The sequence below is a fragment of the Gopherus evgoodei genome, chromosome 7, assembly GCF_007399415.2.
Source record: "Gopherus evgoodei ecotype Sinaloan lineage chromosome 7, rGopEvg1_v1.p, whole genome shotgun sequence".
NCBI classification, from domain to species: Eukaryota; Metazoa; Chordata; order Testudines; family Testudinidae; genus Gopherus; species Gopherus evgoodei.
Genome location: NC_044328.1, coordinates 90,502,459 through 90,530,091, shown reverse-complemented (window position 1 = coordinate 90,530,091; position 27,633 = coordinate 90,502,459). Strand labels below are relative to the sequence as shown.

Below are 27,633 nucleotides of genomic sequence, written 5' to 3'. Positions count from 1 at the left end.
TTAGTATTTGCAAAAGACTCAGATACTATTAGGGATTAGTGCTATAGAAAAGCCCAGAACAAAAATAATAATTCTGCCTTCAGAAGCAGGGTTTGAATGCAGTAAATAAGGTTGGGGCAGCATATTGAGCTACGAGGATAAAACAAAATGTTGAATAGTTGCTCATTATTTGAGCACTGCCCATTCTGTGCATTGAATGAGGAAGAGCTCCTTGGGAAAAAACAGTATATGACCAAGGTATTAAAGATTATCATACTGCATACACACCCCCATTAAGGTTGCATGAGAAACCTTAATTCTGCCATTTCCTAACTTCTGAGTGATTGATTTTACAACCTTAATAATGTTCTTTAAATGGGGTTAAAACAGCCCTGGGAAAGGGCTGTCCCAGGGAGCAAGAAGCAAGGCCGATTGGAGAAGCAGCCAGAGGTGAGGCCAGTCAGCACAGCTGGCCCTATAAAAGGCTGTGAGCCAGGAATTCAAACAGTCCCTCTCTAGCTGTTGATAGAGATGGGCCTGGATGCTTGGGAGCACAGCAGGGTGCCTACAGTGGAGCAGGGTTGGGGAAAGGCCAGAGAAGCTGGGGAGCTCTGTCCTGAAAAACCCTCAGGTTGCAGGCCTTGCTAAAGGCTGGAAAAGGTACTGGGGTTGCAGAGATGCAGCCCAAGGTAGGCAAAGGCAGCAGGTCTAACCCCCCCCCCCCCGCCCCTTACCAATGATGAGTGGCCTTTACAGACTGCAGTCTGCCCCTGTGAACAGGGGCTAGATGGTGACTGGCAGTAGCCACTGAGGCAAGATAGGGGATAGAGCGTTGGGGGTTTCGCTGGGTGGGGAGACCCAGAGAGTGGGGGTACTGCCGGGGGCAGCATCCAAGGTAAAGGGGCACTAGGGTCCAGGAGGGACACGGGGGCCAGCGATAGGTGAGAGACACCGGCCTGCAGAGGGTGCTCCTTCGGCTAGAGGGCTAATTCCTGAGATGACCAGCAGGAGGTGCCACGCCAATGAGTCACCACATCGCTACAGTTATAATACAGCTAAACCCTAACACATAGGAAATTCATCTGCCTGATTTAAGGTCTCATTACAATTCAAAACTCAGCTCACCATCACTGAGAAGCTGGCTTAACCTTTTGAAGAAACCTACCCTCTGTTTATTGCTCTCAACTGAAACCAGGCCGAGCTTTGGGTTTCAAGGCAAAACCAGATGAAGAGCTCATGTAAATCAAAACAAAAGACTGTTTTCACACGGCCTCCTGTGAACTGGACAGAAACCAGTGAGTTTGGCACAGCATAATGTACTCCTCCAAGACATGCACAAAGGCCTAGTTCTGAGAGGCACTGAATGCCCATGGGTACTCAGCAGCTCAGGATCAGGCCCAAACTTGCTAATGACTTTTCATAGGATTTTGGGGATTAGTAACAATGCAACTCCCGCCACTATTTGCACCCTGAAAGAAACAGGAAAAGTCTTTTCTTGACTTTGTGAGGCGGTTTTTTTGGTTTTTTTCCTCTTTTACCAAGAGCAGCTCCTTTTCTTTCCCCTTGACAAAAAAGGTTTTTTCTCACTAGGCTTGACTTGCAAATGCTGAGGATGTGCCATCTCCTCCAGAGAATGACAGGCTAACAACCAGGCCTTCCTTGGCTCAGGTCTGGGTTGTTACTCAGCCAAAAAAGGAAACTATTGAGGTGGAATCAACCTCAGTACCATGGGACTTGTCTGCACAGCTCTCTTCCCAGGGCCTTTGAAGATCTAGTTTCAGACCATGATGACAGACAGGAGCAGTGGAAATGGTACCCATAGGCTCCCTTGACTCTCCGATATGTTTGCCAGAAGATTTCCCGGGATTTGCTGGGATTGAGCAAGCAAACTGAATCCCTTCTCAGTTTCTGAATCTCACCTGCTCCATCCTCCCAGGCTGACCCAGTGTCTCCCATGGGCCTTTCCTAACATGGCTGAGGTGACCCCCACCTCTATCACTGCCTGAACCTTTACCAGCATGAACATCCAACTGGATGAAGAGCAAATGCCAGAAACCCCACATTTCTTACATCTCTGAGGTAGTGACAAGTCCTCTCTGGAGCGCCTTGACTGGGATACCTAACCCTTTGAAAGAAACACCTATGCTTCAAAGTAAACTTGCTCTGAACAGTGGCCACCAACACCAAACAAGGAGTTAGGCTTTCAGACTTCTGCCTGCCATCTTTCATAGCCCAATGCTGGAGTTTAATGGGGATCAGGTCCCTGAATTTGGACTCAGTCAATGCCCATTCTGATGATGTGTAAAACATATTGTGGCATTCCCAAGGCCGTGGTTCACAAGGTACTTCAAAATGGTGAGAATATAAAGCCCTCCTCAAGCCTCCTAGACTCTCCCAGTGATGCAGCTCTAACCTCCTTGGTCAAAGTTACAGTGAGAAGGCTACAAATGCAGCTGAAAGCTCAAAATCAATACCAGGGATGGTCTCCCTTGGCCTAGCAGAAAAGGGGCAAAAGATCAGAGCTCCAAGATTCAGAATCATTTCTCCACTGCTTGGCCTGCTACATCTCCAGCAGAATCACGCCCTCTTGGCTATGTGAGCATAGGTAAGCAGCAATCAGTTACTAGCTCACAAGTCAAGATGTAAACTCGCACAGTCCTTTGAAGTCTAATGCCACATCACAGCATGGATTGAACCTGAGACCTGTGGTTCTAAAAGCAAAAGCCTCTACTGCCTGAGCAACGAGACCTCTCTCTACCAGCCATGCCTGCAGCATGGCTCATAACCTCTCTTTGTGTCCCACCCATCACCAGGGGGGAACATGGTGCTATACTGAGTTACACAAAGCAGATCTCCCCCACCGCTGCCACCACCTTCACTATCAGAGGTAGAGAGTCTGTACCTGACAGAATGATAGGCAGACACAGGGTTTGTGCTCAATGCTGGGAGAGGTTAACTTCATCACTCTGTGAGTCAGAGCTGCTACTGGAATGTTTCCTTCCCATTCCGCTGCAGGGTAGTTCCCTCTATCACCAGTATGGTTAAATGGAATTACTCCTGGGCTCTGAAGCAGGAGATTTGAGAATGGCCAAGGCCGTATTTGTCATTCTCAAACCCACTGAAGATTCCTATCCATTTCCAGCCTCAAAGCCATATGCTATCTAACAAAGATCCAAGCTTCTGATATGGATGTCATGAAAAACTTAAGTGACTTTACACTAAGGGTGCTTCTTTGCAAAACCAAAAGCAAAGCCTTCCCCAGCACTCCCAATGATCCAAAGCTCAAATACTCCATAGGATTCTTGTATATTTTTGTTACACCCATTCAAAGCCAAGTCCAACTTGAGCCCTTGTTACTAACATCCGCTGATTTTGATGCAGCTATGTTCTGCTCTTCAATATATAGCAACTTGTGTACCCTTTATAAATATTAGCTTAAATATTTTTAGCTTAAGTATCTTAGACCCATAACAGTAACTTGAGAAATATACAGTATTATGCAAATGTGAATCTCTATAACTGTAACTTTTCAAGCCAGATAATTTTTTTCTTTCATAAATCTTGTTAGTATAGAGAACAAAAAAAACAGTGTGGTAAGGAGATCTACTTATCAAAGGATAGATTTCTTAAGGATGACCATTGGAGCATCTGCCTATGAGTTGAAAATTGTACTTATCTCTGTTTTCTTTCTCTCCCACATCTATACATTTGTCTACTTCCCATTGCATGCTGCTCTGCAAATGTGTAACACCCTAATTCCTTCTCTTGGAAAATCACATGTGCTGAACACAGCTTGACATAAAGCTTGATCCTGCACCATTAAAGTTAATGGGAGTTTTCCCATTGACTTGAATGAGCACAGAATTAAACACCAAAGGGGGGAGGGGGACACACAGAAAACCTGCTTATTACCTTCTTACTGAAAAAGGTCTTGAATCTTATTAGTTATTTAAAAAGAGAGGATTGGATTGTTTAGGAGATGGTATCTGGATAAGGAATCTCTATCTTCTAAAGTTCTACTTTGAATCCAGCCTGAGTCAGTATGGACCTAAGTTTCCATCTGATAGCTACTCTGCATGAGTTGGAAATGCACATGGCAAGAAAGCAGCATCATTGTGAATATTATTTGACACTCTTGTTGACAGTCTATATCAGGACTGGATGATTATAGACTGAATAACTCACATTCCAAGAGGTGGCTTCTCCAGAGCACAATGAAGCATTTGGATGAGCCAAAGTATATTTATTATTTGTATTGCAACTGCAACTAGGTGCTGCTGACATGGACCAGGACTTCACTGTGCTAGGTGTTGTGCAAACACAGAACAAAAAGCCAGTGATTTACCCCTGCTGTAGCTGTTCAGTGCAGGACTACACCCCTCTAAGCAATCTAGACAACTCCTTTTACAAGTACAAGGTAGTCAGTACTTACAAAGCAAATCAGTACTGTGTAAACAAGACCTCTGGTTACGTTCAATTACATTTCTGGTATGAGTCACAAGTCACCTATCTGTACAAGTTCACTAGATTTTTAATGGATTAACTACTTAATAACTATTCTCTTTGCAAACTGCACTGCGGTTTTGTATATATAGATCACTAGGTCATTCTATATCCATGTAATTAAATGCCTGAGACACAAAGCACATAATGGAACTGTAATCATCTGGTCATTCTAAATCTAATCACTCAGTCCAGCCATTAGACAATAACCACAATTCTTCGTTTTTTTTAAACAAATATATTCCAAAATTTATTGGTTGGTTTATTTTTTACTCAGTTCCTGATCATGTCTGCTAAATACTGAAACTATAGAAGCCACAAATCTGTTTTAGGGCCTTTTATACTGATACAACGAAACTTGCCAAATTGCATTGATAATTGAGTAACCCATTGTGCATTGCTGAACTTTGAAATTAATGAGCAAGCAAATAAGCACAATGGAAAAACAAGGCTAATGCATCACAAATCATACTTTACTCATTTACTATGATAACTGTACAACAATTTACTTTTAATTATCCTACACTACTAGTAAATGTATCATAATGCTGTTTGTAAAAATAATGAAGCCAAGACTTCTCCTCACTACTCTACTACAAAATCTTTCCGGAGAAGTGGGGAGGCGGCTGTATTTTGACATAATGTATAAAATAGGTGGATAAGTGAGATTCTAGTAGAAAAAACTAGTCATCTTTTCTTAAATAAACTCTTGTGAGCATGGAGAAATATTCAAGCACTGTGGCAAGGAGATCTAATTATCAAAGGATAGTTTTGAAGGATGGCCACTGTGTCCCTGGTCAGATGAACCATACTTTCACATCTTGGCTGGTATTATTTCCCCTAACCAACCACTGACTAGCCTTCTGTATGTACCATCTTCCTGCATGTATGCTCCAAGCCTCCTCTCTCAGCCTGCAACGCTTCTCATTTTCACATTCCACCTGCCTTGACAATAAGTAGGGAGCAGGTGTATGTACTGATGTGACTGTGGTACTTCAAGTCCAGTACTCATATACAGCAATTGACATGAACCTCTACAACAAATGCCATACACTTAGACAATAGCCCCTCCCATGGAAAGCTCAGATAATTCACCATGGTGTGGCTAATTGAGCCCACGCTAAAGAAAATGGCACATGCTGACATGCAAGTAAATTATGTCAATGCAGAGCTCTCCCTTGGGAGCTGGTCCTAATACATGGCCTAATAGGTATTTCCCATGTCTAAGTGCTGTGATTAAGACTCCATACATGGAACAGCTTCAGAATAAGGTCCGGTCTGAAGATTACTGCAATTAGAACATGCCATTAAAATACTTAGTAATGTTAAATAGTGACATTGTTTTAAAAACAATGGTCTCAATCTTTGCAAGTCCTAATGTACACTGTATCTTCCACAGAACAAATGTACAGTTATATATACATTTTGTAAAATTAATCATTACTGAAAAATAATCAATTTTAATACAAGAAGTAAAAAAAATCACTAAAAAAAGCCTTCAGCTGGTCAATAGATATTCACTATCACTACATTAACTAGTAAATCAAAATCATGGAGATGATACAAGACAGCCAACCATTCCTGTTATTATTAGGGATGAGTAAATAATCGTAAGACTCTTCATTGTAAAATAATGAAAGACAATAACTAAAATACCAATTGTCATGCCAGCTTCCTAGAGATCCCCTGACCTGCTTACTTAATGCTCCTGTAAAGTACCTGCATTTTAAATAGAGCCACACATTACTTTATTTTTTATTGTTATCAGCTAGATTCTGTACTGCACATTACTGGAAAAATGTAAGGATTCATCCCATGAAATTATGATATAGTAAAACAGGGAGTGCCCTGGTAATGGGAAAGCTTTTACACCAAGTACCTAAGCACGAGAAAAGAGGATAGATATTTAGAAATTCAATCATCCTCCCTAGCATACTCAGAGGAGGAGGGCTACCTAGCTGGAAAGACAGATTCTCTAGCCAGGTTCTTAGAATGTTAACCAGACCCTGAACAAGTAATATATGATGTATATTAAAAGATTATTGCAACTTTGCCTTTATGAAAAACTCGTAGCAGTTATCTCAAATAATGTAAACTGGGCATCTCTTACAAGAAAAAGATGTGCTGAAGAATTAGATAACAAATATTTTAAATCACCTGCTCTCTCTCCCATCTTCTAGCAAATATGGATTTGATACTACTCTCTCTAAAGTCAGTGGCAAAACTTCGATGCACTGTAGAGGCGCAGGATTGAGCCCTATGTCAAAAGAATGTCTCCACAGGAAACAGAATATGTTATTCACAGAACAGAATGCCTCCTTTCCATTATCCTATAACAGGTTAAACTCTTATTCTGACTTTCTTGCTATATGTGAGAACAGTTTCCAGTTGAGTTTTTCACATTACTAAGGGCTGCAGGCAGGCATGCTGGAACAATTTGTATTGTGGAGTGCTGAGAGACATTGAATCAAACTGTAAATCCTGCACATAATGGAAATCTCTTCAAACCAGAGGATGCTGCCACACCCCCAGCACCAGCACCTATGGCTTCAGGAGTCAGACTTAGCTGTGCATTGTCAAAAATACTTGAGGGTAATCACACTTGAATTGAAAAGAAAGTTTATGTACACTTACTCCCAGAATTCCATGACTGGAGATGTGGCATTTTGTAAAGAGAGTTGACTGCAGTTGCTCATATTAAGTTTCTGAAATTCCACACAGTTTTCTATAAAAGAACAAAAAAAAATTTGCTATGATACCTGCAATACACTTGTCTGCTTAGAGTATGTTCATCGTGTAATGCCACCAGTCTAATTGCGCTGACCCCAAGCAAACAAAGGCTTTCCACGCATCTGAAAATAGTATGGAATTGTCAGTTCTGTAACCGTGTACTTTGATCATCGAGTCACATCAACTCATCCCAGGAAGATATTCCTGCACAGCATGTTACATTCACCTACAGTACTTTTTGAATGAGAAGCTACAGTTGCAAGAGCCAATGCAGTGTTTGAGGCAGAAGAAAGAAGCTTTGAACTGGTGTGATTGCTAGGGAGTTAAAACATACAGCCCGTGCCAACTGGCTAACTAAGGTTCAATTCCTAATGCCAACAGTTGGCTCAGGAATCACTTTCTGCCAGAAACATGTGTCCACTGGCCGTAATATGGCAGGTGAGAAAGTTACTCTCTGGTGTGCTGTTAGGGGGAAATAGATGACAAGATCAAAGCAGCTCAGCATTATTGAGCTGACACATACTATTCGAACAATGAGCAGTACTGGCTAGGTGTCACTGCATGGAGGTGAAAAAAGACACTGAAGCCTACCACCCCCATCAGGCCTGATCCTGGATTCTTAACACATCCAAATGGACTTCAGAGAGTATTTTAGGTGTGTATGGAATGGAGGATTGGGCCCAATGGAAGTGAGTCAAAGCCATAAAGCCACAGTAGGGTGAGGATAGGGGTGAGGGCAAACAGTAATATAAGGAGTGGAAGGGGGGCCAATTGATGGCATGAAAACTACAACCGATACACAGTACTAGAGGATGAAAGTATTAGTGGGCATTCAGTTCAACAAACCATTATGATCTTCCTTTCAAGTGAAACTTAAGCATTCAGATTGATAAAGGAATATCCATGTTAGAACAAACCTTCCAAATACAGGTCCCTATCCTGCAAACCCTCACTCACACAACCAGTCAGTCAAACAAATAGTCCTATTTGTACAGTTGAGGGTTAGCAGGAGTGGGCCCAGGTACAGTCAGAAAAATACAATACAACAAAGTTATAGATCTCTGAATAAAAAGTTCAGATACAAAGATCCTTATTCAATTTTTTCCTCAGCATTCAAGCAGGCAAGACACACACTGGTTTCACAGGGAGTTTGTCTGAATAAGGACTGACGAAAAACCGAGAGCCATATTGTGCCATCAGTTTTTAAGCTGAACTCCCTGAGTGTAAAAAAGTGAAAGTATGATACGGTCCTGAGTGGCAATCCCAGGATTTAGCCTATAGCATCTTTCAGAATTAAGAAAAGCCTAGGACTTCTGATCCTGTACAGTATCATTACATTTGACAAGAACAAATGTCTATTCAATGCCAAGAAAAAAACAAACAACAAAAACAACACACCACAAAAGCATGAGCAAGGTTCTACACCAAGACTCTTCAGTAAACACTGGTAAATATTGTGGGCCAAATTCTCTGCTGATGTGATTTTCACATTTCCATTGATTTCAATGGAACTAAGCCAATTTCTACCAGCAAAAAATTTGGCCCCCTAGAGTTTAATTTACCAATCAATTACTTTTAAGTATTTCTAAAGTTAAGTTTGCTGTGGACATACCTGTATTCCATTCATGGCCACAAGTGGCCCAAGGGAGCTCTGTGGTAAAGCAGTTAAATAGATAGAAGATAGCCCATGCTAAAATGATGATGTAATAAATATTTAAATGTGCTTCAATAACTTGGGTAGCATATCCAATACCTGGAGAAAAAAATACAGAAAAGAAACTAATTACAGAAACCGTTTACTTTTTAAACCAAGACCATATTTTTTTCTGCATTTTGCTTAAAATTATTTTTGCTCACACATATAATGCATTTTAAAAAAACAGAACAAAGAACTGGTTGTTACCTTCAAACAGCGGGCAAACTTTTCTCCAACATGTAATACCTCCTTCACTAGTAAACTGTCCCAGGGCAGTCTCCAGGAAAAATACTGGTATTCCACAGCAAATAAAGAAAATCACATATGGAATGAGGAAAGCACCTACAAGCAAACATCAATGGGGAGCTGGTTAGAGAAAACAAGGATCCTTGAAAGAAAAGTGAAAAATGTGCTTTCCTTAACAAAGGAAGGATCCTACAAACCCTTACTCCTTTGGGTAGTACCACTGAAGCCAATAGAGGAAGCACAACTCATGGGAGAAAGGGTCAGGTCCTAAATTCTGAAAATTAATTTCTATGGGTCAGTCTATTCACTTTACTCTTACAGTATTGTCTAGAGGACAAGAAACCTGCATCAACTTTCCAGTTTACCCTCACACTTCTTGTATATCATGGGCAAGTCACTTATCCATCTTGTGCCTCAGTTCTCCATCTGTAAAACGGGACTAATACTTCCCTGCCTCACAGGGGTATTGTGAAGATAAAATCCATTACGAATTGTGAGGCACTGGGTATTATGATGGTGAGGATCATATAGATAGACAGAGAACCAATGGGACTATTTACAGGAGTTAGCCTTTGATCAGAAGATATATACCAGAAAGTAAAAATTTTAACTTCACACACTAGAAAAATAACAAAGCATCCATGCTCTTTCTGAGCTTCCCACAGGAAAGATTAAATACAAAATATGTAATATATAAGTGCAGTCTAGTGCCAAGGAGTTGCACAGTAGCAAATACCATTCTTTCCTTTATTGACTAAGGCAGGGGTAGGCAACCTATGGCACGTGTGCTGAAGGCAGCACGCAAGCTGGTTTTCAGTGGCACTCACACTGCCTAGATCCTGGTCACCGGTCCAAGGGGCTCTGCATTTTAATTTAATTTTAAATGAAGCTTCTTAAACATTTTTAAAACCTTATTTACTTTACATACAACAATAGTTTAGATATATATTATAGACTTATAGAAAGACACCTTCTAAAAACATTAAAATGTATTACCAGCACACAAAACCTTAAATTAGACTGAATAAATGAAGACTTGGCACACCACTTCTGAAAGGTTGCTGATCCCTGGACTAAGGTCAGGGGCGGCTCCAGATCCCAGCACGCCAAGCGCATGCTTGCGGCGGCACGCCATGGGAGGCGCTCTGATGGTCGCCGGGAGGGCGGCAGGCGGCTCCGGTGGACCTCCTGCAGGCATGCCTGGGGAGGGTCTGGTGGAGCCGCAGGACCAGCGGACCCTCCACAGGCACGCCTGTGGGAGGTCCACCGGAGCCGCAGGACCGGCGACCAGCAGAGCGCCTCCCGTGGCATGCCACCCTGCTTGGGGCAGCGAAATGTCTAGAGCCGCCCCTGACTAAGGTATAGAGGAAATAATACATTGCTATAATTTAAACTTTGGAAACAAACACTCCTTTAATATTTAATCATATTGTAAAATATTTACATTGAACACGTGCAAAAATGGAGTGATAAATATTATCAGAAGGGCTTATACATTAACAGAGGTGAGAAAGGGTAACTGTATTAGATCAAATTCTCATCTCAATTGCATTTGGTCCAATCCCTATGGGGAAAAACAAGATGAAGCCTTTTCACTGCAAAGAGAACAAGTGAGAAGAGAAGACACAGAAAAAGAGCTCCATCCAGCACACTACTCTGCTAATGAGTCCAGAGGTGAGTTATAGCACACAAAGACTGCAGGTTTAGAGCCAAGCTAGGGAAGAAGAAAATACATCTGGAGGAGGAAGGGATACCAAAGATGGCTAATAAACACAGTGATGGATCAGATGATTCATACTTAAACCAGGTGAACTAATACTCATAAAGGACCTAATTTTCTGCCACTTTTACTCACATGGTGTAGTGCTTGTGAAAAGTTCCATTGACTTCTGGAGGGCTACTGGCAGAATAAGGCACTACTCACCATGAGTTAGGATGGCAGAATCCAGGTCTCAATGTATTGCCTGCGGTTCCTGAACATACAACCCTGGCATACTTTAACTGGAGCTTCATTTAAGACTAAATGAAATAATTAAACCAATACGAGGTCCATTTCAAAGTGCCAAAGTTAAATTCACAGTCACATTCCCTTTTTTTCTTCCGTATGTATTTTAAAATATTGCCACCCACAGCACATGCTACTCCATCTCTCCTCACACTGCAGAGCTTTAGTAGCAATGGCTTCTCCCTCAACCAGGTCTCTGAAAATGCAAGTATCTTTACTGAATGGCCTTTTTAGACTGTATCTCCAATAATATGAGTTTACTTTCTGAATCTTCACAGCCTACCAAATGTTTTTGAACTTTGTTTCAGGACAACTTTTTAGTTGTATAAATAACCAGGGATTCTGTATATTAATCATAAAAAAAAAAGCAGAGGAAATTGCAATGGTGAATTATGTTTCGCTCCCTTGTATCTAGAACAGGAGATAAAACAAAGTATGCCTGCTTTTCAGAAGTATAGCATGACATCATGTGCACCTGCAACTTCAGTCTGCAGACCCATAACTAAAGAGACATCTCTTCAGGGACCACTCACTCTCCCAATCTCTCTAATGCATGGTTTCTCCAAATACTTAATTCTGCAGATCCCTCCAGTAAAACCTCCACGGTTTGAGAATTGCTGGTCTTGGTCAAATCCTGCTTGGCATACTCAAATGCATAGTCCTGATGACTTTAGCGTTAAGTACCTGTTTAAGTCAGGAGTATGAGATCTGACTCTCTGGGACTGATTCTCCTCTCACTTACACCAGTTTTATGCTGATCTGACTCTACTGACTTCAACAGATTTACACCAGTGTAACTGAGAGGAGAACCACGCTTTCTACTCTCCACATAAACAATCAGTCAGCCAACTAAACAATAACTGATCTAAAATTATAAAAGGAAATTTATCTAACTAGACAATCAACTATCACCAATAAGCCACATTCCTATGCTCATAAACAAACTGAGATACTTAAAACTGCTCTTTCACAAATCCTGATCTGCATTTTACACATAGATGCAGAAACTGTATGTATAAAACAAGCCAAATTTTGATCTCAGTTACAGCATGGCACCTACGCTCTGTGGTGCACAAAGTGCTGAGAGCAGATTGGGTGCAATCCTGGCCACACTGAAGGTAACAAAATATTGCCATTGGCATCAATGGTGCCAGGATTTTGTCAATTTTTTTCATTACATTCTGTCTTTAGGATGCTAGAGTTTGTTATTTATTTTAAATGTGTTGCCATCTAATTACACAGCAAACATGACTGAAGTATTTCCAAAGTGAAGCTAACACTGGTGAAAATGGCAATTTCACATTTTGACTGGCTAGAATATGTAGATATACTACACGTGTAACTAACAAGTATGTAAAGGGTACCATGGGAATAAGGGTGTGTTCAAAATGTTATTTCTCAAAGTTTTCTTCTACCTTCTCAGAAAAACCCTTGGGACAATTCTTACAAATTAGCATCAGATATGTTCTGCGTTTCATGTCCAGATTGTTATCTTTATATAATAAAAGCACTACTAGAAATCAACATGCACCATCTTAAGAGTAGCGGAGTTCTTTTTTATCTCATTTTTGCCAAAGTGCAGGAATAAAAGGAACTAAAGCCAAATTACAAAGCAAACACACCTACTACTGCACGGTAGTTTTTAGAACTGTACCAAACAAAAATGGGTCAGGATTATCCCTGGTGTTACTCAGTGGAGTGACAATGGAGATAAATTTGGCATTGTTGGCAGAGAAAACCTACTGATGAATAGGTCTTTTTATGCATGTGTACATCTCAGTTACCAAGCACATTGCTTTCCTCCTAAGCTATCTGCTTTTACTACTGTTTTAGGCCTGAATTGGAAGAGAGTCTGTATCCAGCTGACCATATTCCTAAACTACTTTTTATTTTGATTAATCATTTTTCCACTGGTAGCTATACTATAGATGTAGTGTTTATTCATAACTGTATTATATCCTATGTGTTTCAAACAAGCTATAAATAAGACCTAAAATATGCTATGTTGTTGCATAACCTTAACTTGTGCTTTTCCCCCATAAGTTACATTCTTTTATTGTGTTCCACAACTTCATGTATCTAATGTTACATCTAATATTTAATAAAGTGACTAGTATCCTTTCTGCAACTAACAAATTCAACCTCCTTTTCTACCCTGTCTGGGGAGAAAATAAGCAAACAAAGTTGGGTGCAATTTATTTAAAGGGACTCTGATTTAACAGAGAACAAACCAATGATGCAGGTATGATAAGAAAAAATTCTCCTAAAAGTTTAGTCCTAGATTGCCATGTAGCCATTAAACCATTTAAAGAAAACCATTTGTACTTTGCAAAGTACCTTGTTTTGGAAAATGCACAAATTACTTATTGTAGCTGTTCCTAATAGGATTGGGTTTTTGTTCTCGTTTTGTTTAGTTTTGAGAGCATAAGCATGTATATGTTTGCATGCACAAAAACATAAAGTATATAGTCCCATTTTAAAAGTGAACTAGTCTCTTTTTCATGAGATGTTTGTACTAAAATTGGACCATATGGGTGAAAATAGTTTTGAGTCACATAGGCCATTTTTGTACAATGTGGTTTCCACTTAATTTCACAAGATTTTGTAAGTGCATTACTGTCTTCACAAAAACATGACATTTCTCAGATGCAAAAAACTTGCAAAAAGAAAGTGCAAAACATTTTGCAAAAAAAATAAGTAAAATGTTCCATAATTTTACACAGCCACACAATGCTTAATGCTTCTATAGCAGTGTGAGCCCTGAAGTCCTCTTACAAATACCCATTTTTTACAACCAATGCAAGAAGTCACCGCAAAGCATTTGTTTACTGTTTATTTACCATGTGTTTATGGTGAGCTGTGAATCTATATGTCATGCCATCTTACCTCCTCCATTCTTGTAGCAAAGATATGGGAATCTCCACACATTTCCCAACCCAATAATCTCCCCTGCCACAGAAAGCACAAATTCAACCTTATTGTTCCAGTGGCCTCTTTCGTGCACTTTCTTATCGTTGCTGTGGACCAGATTGGTACTTGAGGCTTCAGGGTCCAAAGCATCTTCTGGCTTGCCATTAATTATGGGAATAGTCTTTTCAGCGGTCATGACTCTGTCCAGCCTGGGGGGAAAAGGATAAGAAAGAAGTATGGATTTTTAAATCACTTTCACACAACAACAAACTATTACTCACAAATCCCTCATCTGATCTTTGGCTCTGCATGTCCTATAACATACAAGGATTTGCTAGAAGGTGCTAAAAGTGAAGGAGATGCCAATTTTGCTAGATCAGACAAGTTACCCCCACCCCCAAAAAGGTGGGTGGTGTGGGATCATTTAGGTGCAGTAAGGAGAATTAAAGACTTCCAAACGGCCACCTTTCAGCAATCCCTCCCCTTGGTAGGATCCCACCTCTGCAAACCTCTCAGCCATCACAGAGATCAGCCCAAGCACATCTGACCTGCAGCCTCACACACCTTCCAACTCAACACAGATACAAGGGGGAAGGGGATGAAAGGCTCCTGGGCTCCCCAGAAGAGCAGGTGCCCCCACTACTCACCCAGGGCTCTGCCTGTACTGATGGGAGAGAGGCAGGGTCGCTAGATCTCGGCTGGTTTCTGAGCGGATCCCCGTGGGCTGCCACTATCAGCCCTGTTGCACTGGAGCCGAGAAGCTGCAGGCGCCCGGCGGCGGCGCAGACAGGGGACGGGGGGTGCAAGGAGGAAGACAGACAGGGGCGCCTTATCCGCTCTCTGTCAGCTGCTGCCCGGCTCCCCGGCTGCAGGGGATGGGACGCTCCCTGCTACCCACGCGGCGGCGGCGAATTTGCAGCTGCTCAGCCTTTCCCGGAGCGATGGTATAACACCCGCCTCCCCCCTCCACCCAGCGCCTTCTGCCCACCACCTCCTCCGCCCTGCATTGCATCTGGAGCATCCCCAGCCCGCTCGCTACCCCGCCCCCTATCACTGACCATCCGCCCCCCTCCCCTTTCCAGTAGTGTGTCGGGGAGGGGGGCGAGAGCTCCAGGCGAGGCAGACAGCCTGCGCCCAGCCCCAAGGAGCAGCCCGGGAGAGGGGAGAAGGGCGGGGGCGGGGGTCACTGCACCAGCTTCCAGCTGTGCGTGTCAGGGGAGAACCTGGGCGCTGCTGGCAGCAGTGGGAAGAGCTGGAGCCCCCAGCCAAACCCAGTTCTGGAAGAGCTCAGAACCCCAACCCTTGCAGCAGCTGCTGTTTATTACTAATCAATTACTACTAGGGTGAAGGGAGCACCGGGGGCTAGTTAGGCCCCCATCCTACCCAGTGGGATCCCCCACAGTTAGCAGGCATCCTCTGCTCTTTAGAGTCTTCTGTCCCTGGGCAGCTGGTATCCAGTGCTGCCCGCATCTCTTTCTGATTTCCCACACACACACACACCATTCCTGCCACTCCTTAGGCCTGGGTGGCAGATGCTGGTCCTGTTCCTTCTCAAAATCTCACCTCACAATTCATTCTTCATGGGCACAGCTTCCATCACTGCTAACCTGCGCTCCAGCTCAGGGCAACGATCCCACCCATCTCTGATCTTTCTTAATGTACCTTTAATTAATACCCAAACCTAACAAAGAATCATAGAATCATGGGACTGGAGGGACCTCAAGAGGTCATCTAGTCCAGTCCTCTGCGCTCATGGCAGGACTAAGTATTATCTAGACCATCCCTGACAGACAGGTGTCTAACCCGCTCTTAAAATCTCCAATGATGGAGATTCCTCAACCTCCCTAGGCAATTTATTCCAGAGCTTAAACCACCCTGACAGTTAGGAAGTTTTTCCTAATGTCCAACCTTGCTGCAATTTAAGGCCATTATTTCTTGTTCTATCCTCAGAGGTTAAGAACAACAATTTTTCTCCCTTTTCCTTGTAAGAATCTTTTATGTACTTGAAAACTGTTATGTCCCCTCCCAGTTATGTCCTCTTTTCCAGACTAAATAAACCCAGTTTTTTCAAACTTCCCTTATAGGTCATGTTTTCTAGACCTTTAATCATTTTTGTTGCTCTTCTCTGGACTTTCTCCAATTTCTCCGCATTGTTCCTGAAATGTAGAACTGGACACAATACTCCAGTTGAGGCCTGATCAGTGTGAAGTAGAATGGAAGAATGACTTCTCATGTCTTGCTTACAACACTCCTACTAATACATCCCAGAATGATGTTCAGGTTTTTACACAGCATTACACTGTTGACTCATATTTAGCTTGTGATCCACTATGACCCCCAGATCACTTTCCACAGTACTCCTTCCTAAGCAGTCATTCCCATTTTGTATGTGTGCAACTGATTGTTCCTTCCTAAGTGGAGTACTTTGCATTTGTCCTTATTGAATTTCATCCTATTTACTTCAGATCATTTCTCCAGTTTCTCCAGATCATTTTGAATTATAATCCTACCTCCCAGCTTGGTAATGTCTGCAGACTTTGTAAGTGTACTCTCTATGCCATTATCTAAATCACTGATGAAGATATCAACAAAAGTGGACCCCACTCATTATGCACTTCCCGCATGACTGTGAACCACTGATAACTATTCTCTGGGAACAGTTTTCCAACCAGGTATGTATCCACCTTATAGTAGCTCCTTCTAGGTTGCATTTCCCTAGTTTGTTTATAAGAAGGTCACGTGGGACACTATCCAAAGCTTTACTAAAGTCAAGATATACCATGTCTAGCTCTTCCCCCCATCCACAAGACTTGTTACCCTGTCAAATAAAGCTATCAAGTTGGTTTGACATGATTTGTTCTTGACAAATCCATGCTGACTGTTACTTATCATCTTCTTATCTTCTAGAAGATTGCAAATTGATTGCTTAATTGTTTGTTCCATTATCTTTCCAGGTACAGAAGTTAAGCTGACTGGTCTATAATCCCCCAGGTTGTCTTTATTTCCCTTTTTATAGATTGGCACTATAATCTTCTGGAATCTCTCCAGTCTTCCATGACTTTTCAATCACTAATGGTTTTGATATCTCCTCAGTCAGCTCCTTAAGTATTCTAGGACACATTTTATCAGGCCCTGGTGACTTGAAGATATCTAACTTGTTTAAGTAATTTTTAACTTGTTCTTTCCCTATTTTAGCTTCTGAGCCTTCATTTTCACTATGTTAGACATCCTATCACCACCAACCTTCTTGGTGAAAACTGAAGAAGTCATTAAGCACCTCTGCCATTTTCACATTTTCTGCTATTGTTTTTCCCCCCATTACTGAGTAACGGGCCTATCCTGCCCCTGATCTTCCTCTTGCTTCTAATGTATTTGTAGAATGTTTTTTGTTACCCTTTATGTCTCTACCTAGTTTGATCTCGTCTTGTGGCTTGGCCTTCCTAATTTTGTCCCTACATACTCCTCCCTTTTTTCCCTGCCTATCCTTCTTGAGCAAGCTGTACCTTTCTATACCAATATTCCAGTCATGCATATTTTCCCACCAACTATCTGTGATGCCAACTATTATAGTTGTGTTTATTTACTAGCATTTCAAGTTCTTCCTGCTTAGTCCCCATACTTCTTGCATTAGTATACAGACATCTAAGGCCTGATCTACACTATGCGTTTATACCGGATTTAGCAGCATTAAACCTAATTAACCCTGCACCCATCCACACAACAAAGCCCTTTATATCGATATAAAGGGCTCTTAATACCGATATCTGTAATCCTCCCCGATGAGGGGAGTATCGCTGAAATCGGTATTGCCATGTCGGATTAGGGTTAGTGTGGCCGCAATTCGATGGTATTGGCCTCTGGGAGCTATCCCACAGTGCACCATTGTGACCACACCAGACAGCAATCTGAACTTGGATGCACTGGCCAGGTAGACAGGAAAAGCCCCGCGAACTTTTGAATTTCATTTCCTGTTTTCCCAGCATGGAGCACCGATCAGCACAGGTGAGCATGCAGTCCCAGAATCCAAAAAGAGCTCCAGCGTGGACCATATGGGAGATACTGGATCTGATCGCTGTATGGGGAGACAAATCTGTTCTATCAGAGCTCCGTTCCAGAAGACGAAAGGCTATGATAGACAGAGGCCACAGCAGGGACTCAGTACAGTGCTGCATGACAAGTATAATGGAAAGCCGAAGAATCAAATGGACGCTTATGGAGGGAGAGAGGGGGGACTGAGGACTCAAGCTATCCCACAGTTCCCGCAGTCTCCGAAAACCATTTGCATTCTTGGCTGAGCTCTCAATGCCTGACGAGTCAAAAACATTGTCACGGGTGGTTCAGGGTATATGTCGTCAATTTCCCCCCTCCTACCCCCATGAAAGAAAAGGGAAAAAAATTGTTTCTCGCCTTTTTTCAATGTCACCGTATGTCTACTGGATGCTGCTGATAGACAGGGTGCTGCAGCGCTAAACATCAGCATCCCCTCCTCTTCTCTCTCTGATGGCAGATGGTGCAATAGGACTGATAACCATCATCATCATCCCGTGAGTGCTCCTGGCTGGCCTCAGTGAGGTTGGCTGGGGGCACCTGGGCAAAAATGGGAATGACTCCTGGTCATTCCCTTCTTTAAGCTTTATCTCCTGGAGATTCAGTCCTGGCTGGAATATCATAGCAGCTGGAGGCTGCCTCCCCCTCTTTTTACCTCAATAAAGTCAGTGTTTCTTATTCATGCATTCTTTATTCTTTCATCACACAAATGGGGGGACACTGCCATGGTAGCCCAGGAGGGGTGGGGGAGGAGGGAAGCAATGGGTGGAGTTGTTGCAGGGGCACCCCCTAGAATGGCATGCAGCTCATCATTTCTGCGAGATGTCTGGGGCTCTGACCCAGAGAAGCTGTCCTCTCTGGTTCTTTAGTAGGCTTGCCCCATATTCTAGGCAGGACCGACTCTACTTTTAGATAAAACATAAAGAAGGGAATGACCTCAGGCGTCATTCCCATTTTTGTCCATGCGCCCTTGGCCAACCTCAGCGAGGCCAGCCAGGAGCACCCATGAGAGCAGCAAATGGTACAATAGAACTGGTAACCGTCATTGCCAATTTCCAAAGCAGCAGACGGTGCAATAGGGCTAGTAACCGTCTCTGCTACCTTGCAAAGGCAAGTGAATGCTGCTGTGTAGCACTGCAGTACCACGTCTGTCAGCAGCATCCAGTATACATACAGTGTGAGTGAAAAAAGGCAAAACGGGCTTCATAGTTGCCATGCTATGGCATCTGCCAGGGCAATCCAGGGAAAAGGGCGCGAAATGATTGTCTGCTGTTGCTTTCACGGAGGGAGGATTGACTGACGACATTTACCCAGAATCACCCGCGACACTGTTTTTTCCCCATCATGCATTGGGATCTCAACCCAGAATTCCAATGGGCTGGGGGAGACTGCAGGAACTATGGGATAGCTATGGGATAGTTACCCACAGTGCAATGCTCCGGAAGTCAATGCTACCCTTGGTACATGGACGCACACCACCGAATTAATGTGCTTAGTATGGCCGCTTGTACTCGACTTTATATAATCTGTTTCCAAATACTGGTTTCTGTAAAATCGGAATAATCCCATAGTGCAGACATATCCTAAGATACGGATTTGATTCCCCCTGCCCCCCCATTCTTCTTGTCTCTCCCTTATCCCTGCTATAATAGCCAATGCTCCTGCCAAATCCAACCCTTCTCCAAGATCACCATGTTTTTTACTTAACTGTGTGCTTTGGTCACCTGCCGCCTTCAAACCTAGTTTAAAGCCCTCCTCACTACGTTAGCCAGTCTGTATCCAAATATGCTTTCCCTTCCTCAATAGGTGGACTCCATCTCTGCTTAGCAGTCCTTCTCCTGGAACAGCATCCTGTGGTCAAGGAAGCTGATGCCCTCCCAGCAAAGCCATCCTCACAGCCAAGCATTTACCTCCAGGATGCATCTGTCTCTGCCTGGGCCCCTACCCTTGACCAGAAGGATCGAAGAGAACACCACCTACACTCCCAACTCCTTCACCCTTACTCCCAGAGCCTGTAGTCACTTCTGATCTGCTGAGAGTCACACCTCGCAGTATCATTAGTACCCACATGGATGACTAACATGGGGTAGTAGTGAGAGAGCTGGATGATCTTTGGCAATCCCTCCATAACATCTCAGATATGGGCCCCTGACAGGCATCCGACCTCCCAGGATGCCATGTCAGGGCAATAGAAGGATGCCTCCATCACCCTCTGAAGAGAGTCACCAACCGCCACTACCCTACGTTCCCTTCTGGGAGTGGTGGTTGTGATCCTCCCAGACTTGGAGGTACATGACTTCTCCTCCTCCACCTTTGGGGACGATTCCTCATTGCTCGTTGCCAGGGCAGCATATCGGTTTTCCATCACCCTGGTGCGTGGGTTGAGAGTAGGGATGGAGCACTGCCTGCTGCCAGAAATAACCAGCAGCCAGTGTCCTCCCTGTGAGAGATCCATATCCTCCTCCCCCGGTGGCAGTCCTCTGTAGCTGGATAGCTTCCTCAGCTTTGGACGTCTCCATATGAATGCTCTCAAGGAATTCCTCATGGGCATGGATGCTCCTCAGCCTAGCCACCTCTTTCTGTAGCTCTCCTACCTGCTTCCTGAGAGATTCCACCAGCAGGCACCTTTCACACTGGATGATCCCCCAGCCTGGCTTTCTGTGAGTGGGAAATGTAGGCCACAGTCTTAGCAAATCCACACCAGGATCTGGGTAGAGGCATCCATGGTTAGGTTGTCTGTCTGGATACAGGTGTAGGTGGAGGAGACAGAAGCAGCATTGGCACTGGCAATGCAGCCTTTCATAACCATAGCGATTATACTATGACTCCCTCACACAAACTCCCTCTCAAACTCCCCGATTTGTGGTCCCACTTCACTAGCTCCCCTTGGTCGCTTAGCCTCTGGCTTTTAAGGTCATATCCCCTAGGTCAGCCCTACCCCCTCATTAATCACGGGGGGGGGGGAGCATAAGGCTGATTGAGGCTGATCAAAGATGATCCAGGGAACAAAGGCTCAAACAGTCCCCAGACACACAATCCCAACTGACTCTGTAACTGAAATAACCTGAAAGAGAAAGAAAAACACAAACAGCCAAACAAACTGAATCACTCCAAGATTAGTACTTGCATCTTGCTCGTTCATCAGAGGGATCTCCTTCTCCCCCTCTCAAACTCCCCTGTTTGTGGTCCCCTGTTCACTCATGATAGCCCATAAGTTCTATTCCCTTCTGCCTTTAGCCTGTATACTCCTCCCTCCTGTCCATCACACTCCGAGGATTGCTGAATTAAATGCCCATGAAAGATACCAGATTTACAGTATAAAGGAACAAAGTCTTCTATTTATTCATAGAACAGACGCTGCATGGAGAGCTGCACTGCAAATTCCTCCACACTGCCATGCCAATGTGCCTAACCTGGAGGGGCCACCTTCAGGAATATAAAGGCAGTGTAGTCTCCAGTCAGGTGTTGGACTCCCTGTTGGCACTGTTTCAGTTAGGGTCAACTGTGGCATGGACAGTATGGGCAGCCAATGACCCAGCCGTTGGAAGAGGCTAGCCCTGAGCCCTCCCTTGTGCCCAAGGCCCCTCTCCTCCTCTACCCCCGTCTCCCTCCTCTTCTGCCCCCCCCCCCACTTCCCAGGAGCTCAGAGCATCTCCACCATGGCCCCCAGCCCCAGGCAGGTAGGGGACAAGGCCCCAGCCCAGGAATGCTGGGAGGTCCAAGCACCAGGCAGACAGGACAGCCTCAACATCAGACACCCCAAGTCCCAGTGGGAGGCAGGCCGGCCAGCCCCAGCCAGATTGGGCCAAGGAAGACCACTGGGAACTGAAGGAGGGGGCCTGACTTGGGGACAGAGCATGGACGTGGCCACGCTAGGCTGTTTGGGGTGGCACTGACTCCCCCACCCTACAATACCTGCTGCCCATGGTGGACAGGTTTTCACTAAGAACTGGACTAAGGTTAATTAGCATAAGGGGCCTGAACTAGTTCCCACTGAAGGCAACAGGAAGACTGAGATGCTGAGTGTTTGCTCATGACTGAAGTAGTTAAGATTTGAGCTCATGACCTTACACTGGGGAGGTAATTCCTGAGACATTCAGTCCCCTACTATTTTCAGAGTTCAAAATGGGAGTTAACTGCTTTCCCTGGTGAATGCTGTAGTACAAGCACAGTTCTGTATTTACAATGTAAAGCTTCCCACATTTTTTAACTGATTGTTTAACTCTGCCCTTTTTTGAAAACTTAATCTGAGGAGGGGAAAAAAAACTCTCCCTGGAATGTAAGTTTCAGCTCACTTCCTCTACTGACCCAGAAGTACAGCTCACTCTTCTCATCATGAATTCATGCTCAAGTCCATCAGGAGCTTTGCACATGGCATGCAACCACAGCTGAACTCACCAAGTCAATGAGAGCAAATCTTGCAACAAAGCTGTACCATAAGACAGGAGACTGGTGGTCAAAGTTTGATTTATCTTACAATCTTGCTTGCTTGCATCAAGATGATAATCTACACTAAAAAGATTAAAACTGCATTTTTCATGCAGTGGCAGATCCTGGGCCCATCACACTCCCCGAATAGCCTGGCTGTACCTTGGGGGAAACCAGAGGAGGATAATTCCTCCTGCCCCCTCTCTGCTCCATGGCTGCTAGCTGAGCATCAAGGCGGCAGCAGCCTTCACAGCTGTTGTTACTTCCAACCTCCTCTCCACAGGGAAATGGGCCAGTGGATTCACTTAAGGCCATTGTTAAAAATGATGCATCAAAACAGAAGTTCCAATTCCATCCTACCGCCATCAAAGAAACCACGCCAAAGCCTGTATGCAGAGACAGAGGTGGGAGTGAACAGATGTTTCCCCTACCCAGGCAAGGGCAGTGCAGAGTTCCACATGCCATACATTTTTAACACAATATACATGAGAGTATAACATATCCCAAGCATGCTGGGAAAGAGCCACAGAGAACACAGCATTCACACAGAATCTTGCCATGGAGTTAAAACATAAAGCACTGTCCTGGATCAGAGCACACAACACATAGACTGTCCTGCGACAGCTGGAACTCACTGTTCTTCCTGCAGTGCATGATGGACAATGCTGTCACCTGCTCCCCACCCTGGACAACATGCACTTCATATGAACCATGAGTCAATCTCTCTCAGCTCAGTGCACTGCCCCTACATGTGGGAGAAGGCACATTTTAAAATTGCCCCAGGCAGATTTACATTTTGCTTCCCTTGTACACCATGGATACATACATTTTTGTAGCCTTTTTTATTTTTATTTTTTTTGGTGGGAGGGAGGCAACACAGCTTATTTCATGCCTCCATTGCTAGCACACTGCACCATACTATGCTCCTAGGAAAGAGGGTAGATACCTTGCCCTGCACTGTACACACTCCTACCTGTAAACGTTTTTTTACTTCTGCTAGGCAGGATCTATGAAATGAGATGATATTTCCCTATCCAAAGGAGTATTCTCATTATGAATAGTCCCAGGGTGAGCAGCATTTCAATCTGGAGAGGTTTTCATGCGCCAGCGCTGCTGTCTCCAGAGACAGATTAGTGGTCAGTCATACAATTTTAGAATTGAAGGAACTCGGCCTATTTGGGACAAATTGTGCTCTCTATTATACCAGGGCTGGCGCTTCCGTTTAGGCGACCTAGGCAGTTACCTAGGGCACTAGGATTTGTGGGGGCAGCATTTTGCCACCCTCGGCAGCAATTCAGCGGCGGGGAGTCCGTCCGTGCTCCGGGTCCTCGGAGGCAATTCTGCGGCGGGTTCTTCACTCACTCTGGGACTCACCGCCAAAGTGCCCCAAAGACCGGGAGCCGCGGAAGCACCCCCCCCCCCCACTGCAGAATTGCCACTAACGACCGGGAGCGCAGAAGGACCCCCGCCTAGGGCGCCAAAAACCCTGGCGCCACTCCTGTATTACACCAGTGCAACCTTATTGGCTTCAGTGACTAGAGAATATGGAATCCCATTATCACTATATAACTGAAAAAAAAAACCCTAGACAATTCTAAAAGATTCATTTTAGACTTGGTGTAAGTAAAATAGTTCAAAGACCCCGTGCAAAGACCTTGCAGGATCAGGCTTTTAGTGTGTAAATGGCTACTCAGTGGTAAGGAAAAGCAGAAGAGGAATTTCATTAATGATACTATCTGACAAATTACATGGGATCAAAAGTCTGAGGCAATTTCAGAGCGTGTGCTACAATATGATTGAGCTTCTTTGGCAAGACCATCACAGATTGTATTTAAGACAAACAGCAATAACCTATCTGACTTGTGTCCAAGCAGTTTGGCACAATGGAAAATAAGAGGATTTATTCATTGCAGTGGATAACAGCCATTTTAAATTAAGCACCAATTGATTGTCAAAGCTCTATTTCCAGAGCTTAACTGCTATTGTTGTAGATAGGTATCTTTTCCATCTCTAACCCATTCATCACAATGGCAGACACACTGAATCTAGAGTTCTAGAAAGCCAGGAAAATCTCTATTTCATCTTTTGTTGTTTTCCTGTGGGCTCCTACAGCCTAAAAGATCCCCCTTTTCCTCCTACCTCACACTCTCCACCCTCAAGGCCCCGCCTCATTTTCACCATCACGTCACCTGAGCAGGACTAAATGCAACTCCATTATTAGCATGTCAACCTGACTCCTCAGCCCGCAAAAGGAGCCTGTGTTGCCTCTATAGCACCCCCTTTTCCCAGAGTTAGGCCTAATTCCTGTGTATGGCAGCTCAGCAACATCCTGGACTATAAAGCAGGCACATATTTCCAATTTTAAAAATACTAACATGTTAGAATAGCTGTTTTTATTTTAGTTCACTTAGGCAATGTTAATAAACCATTAAAAAAAACCCACACAAGGTCCTTTATACTTCCCTTTGTTTCATTACAAAGATGAGAGCCCTGTCCAGTGTTCTTCACGAGACTCCTGGTCTGCAGACTGGGAGAGGGTGTGGGGTAGGGTTACCATATTACAAGGGACATCCCTTATATAAATAGAAAATTGCCTGTCCTGTACTAAATCAGCAGGGGATGCCTTTCATCTTGTATTTCAACATATTACCTCATCTTCCAATGATAGAAAGTTTGTAAAATTAGATGGTGTAGTAATGCAGAATAAGTCCCTTGATTTACTGAACCAATGTACTTACACTGCAGGCTCCTCGGGGGGGGGGCACAATCAGGTTGTCAGGGGGCACAAAGACCTGCTGGGGCCACACTGAAAGGCTGGGAGGGGGCTCTGTCCAGCAGGGGAAGCAGACAGGGCTCTGTGCACATGGTCTTGGCTCCTCGCTTCCCCACTGCTTCCAATGCACCAGCCTCCAACTAATGGTTATGCTCTTCTTTTGGGGACATTGGCAGAGACACTGTGAGTGTGGAGGCTACTCCCTGGGAGTACTGGTCCCTGTGCCAGGCAGAGCCCTTTCCTGACCCTAGCCCTTCAGTGCAGTTCCAGGGCCCGCAGCCCCGTCCACTTGTCCTGCCAGATAGAGCCTGCATAGGGAAAGCAGACAGGGCCTCCCTCAAGGGCTGGAGTCAGCAGGGGGACCTGTTCAGCATGTGACCAGTACTCACAGGTGCTACATTCCTCTCCCAACCTTGGCCCTTCAGTGCTTCCCTGTTCACTTCTGGAGCTAGGTCCCAGTGGCCCAGACTGCCTGGCTGCTGCAGGGGGAGGAAGGTTTCCTCAACTGCCACATGGTTAGTTCCCCCCACCCTGTCTCCCATGGGTACAGGGTACTTCTCCCCCTTAGGGTGCTAAGAAAAGAGACCTGTATTTCTGAAACACAATGTTGACAACCCTAGTGCCGGGAGGGGAAGACACACACCCGAGACCAAACAGAGCATGCAGTACATTGTCCTTTCATGGTTTGGAACCCACCTTAATATGTAAAAAGCAATAAAGAGTCCTGTGGCACTTTATAGACTAACAGATGTATTGGAGCATACGCTTTCGTGGGTGAATACCAACTTCGTCAGACGCATGTAATGGAAATTTCCAGAGGCAGGTATAAATATGCAGGCAAGAATCAGTCTGGAGATAACGAGGTTAATTCAGTCAGGGAGGATGAGACTCTCTTCTAGCAGTTGAGGTGTGAACACCAAGGGAGGAGAAACTGGTTTTATAGTTAGCAAGCCATTCACAGTCTTTGTTTAATCCTGAGTGGATGGTGTCAAATTTGCAAATGAACTGAAGCTCAACAGTTTCTCTTTGAAGTCTGGTCCTGAAGTTTTTTTGCTGTCTGATGGCTACCTTAAAATCTGCTATTGTGTGTCCAGGAAGGCTGAAGTGTTCTCCTACAGGTTTTCATATATTGCCATTCCTAATATCTGACTTGTGTCCATTTATCCTTTTACGTAGGGACTGTCCAGTTTGGCCGATGTACATAGCAGAGGGGCATGGCTGGCACATGATGGCATATATAACATTGGTGGATGTGCCGGTGAATGAACCGGTGATTTTGTAGCTGATCTGGTTAGGTCCTGTGATGGTGTTGCTGGTGTACATATGTGGACAGAGCTGGCATTGAGGTTTGTTGCATGGATTGGTTCCTGAGTTAGAGTTACTATGGTGCAGTGTGTGGTTGCTGGTGAGAATATGCGTAAGGTTGGCGGGTTTTCTGTGGGCGAGGACTGCCTCCTGCCTCCCAAGGTCTGTGAAAGTAAGGAATCATTGTCCAGGATGGGTTGTAGATCACTGATGATGTGTTGGAGAGGTTTAAGCTGAGGACTGTAGGTGATGGCCAGTGGAGTTCTGTTGGTTTCTTTCTTGGGCTTGTCTTGATGCAGGAGGCTTCTGAGTACATGTCTGGCTCTGTTGATTTGTTTCCTTATTTCCTCGTGTGGGTATCGTAGTTTTGAGAATGCTTGGTGAAGATCTTGTAGGTGTTGGTCTCTGTCTGAGGGGTTGGAGCAAATGTGGTTGTACCGCAGTGCTTGGCTGTAGAGGATGGATAGTGTGGTGTGTCCGGGATGGAAGCTGGAGGCATGAAGGTAGGCATAGCAGTCAGTGGGTTTTCGGTATAGGGTGGTGTTAATGTGACTGTCACTGTCACTTATTTGTACATCTTAACATGGATTCTAGGTGTAGGGGCCAGAGGTCAGCCGAGGGAGCTTTAGTAGCATGGCTGCCACAGGACTTTCATGGGAGCAGCAGCCACCTATCCTAAGCGGAACTGGGCCCCTTTCAGGTCAGAGAGTCATATCTGCTGACTTGGATACCAAAGGCATGTTTTTACATCTGTTAGCACTTCAGAGCCAGGAACAACAGCTAGAACAAGAAAGAAGAAGCAAGAACAATGCTGTTTACAAAGCATTGCCAGCCTCACTCCTGTAGGTCTTGAGACCCTGTACATCACAGTAAAACAATCTGAAAAGCACTGAAACACTTTTACCTAAAAGACTGCCCTCTGAAAGATCAACACAAAAAATTCCAGTAGTCAAGGTGTCCACACTGTTAGGTGATAAAAGGCAAAAGGCAATGCGGTGTTGGGAGGGAAGG

General features: G+C 44.3%; 1 protein-coding gene across 3 annotated transcripts in view; it reads right to left on the bottom strand.

The window, feature by feature from the left end:
• The window catches only part of SLC6A11 (solute carrier family 6 member 11), a 205,308-nt gene extending 182,105 nt beyond the window's left edge, over window positions 1-23,203 (bottom strand). The window contains exons 1-5 of one of the 3 annotated variants that reach the window (XM_030570048.1): window positions 23,180-23,203; window positions 14,046-14,278; window positions 9,116-9,250; window positions 8,825-8,965; window positions 7,117-7,207 (exon numbers count right to left, since the gene is read on the bottom strand). In XM_030570048.1, coding sequence (XP_030425908.1) covers window positions 7,117-7,207; window positions 8,825-8,965; window positions 9,116-9,250; window positions 14,046-14,265 — 587 coding nt within the window. In that variant the 5' untranslated portion in view covers window positions 14,266-14,278; window positions 23,180-23,203. Of the gene's footprint in view, window positions 1-7,112; window positions 7,208-8,824; window positions 8,966-9,115; window positions 9,251-14,045; window positions 14,279-14,716; window positions 15,032-23,179 lie in introns of those variants that run through there. The other 2 variants (XM_030570047.1, XM_030570050.1) reach the window with 2 other exon arrangements.
• Between the last annotated feature and the right edge of the window lie 4,430 nt (window positions 23,204-27,633).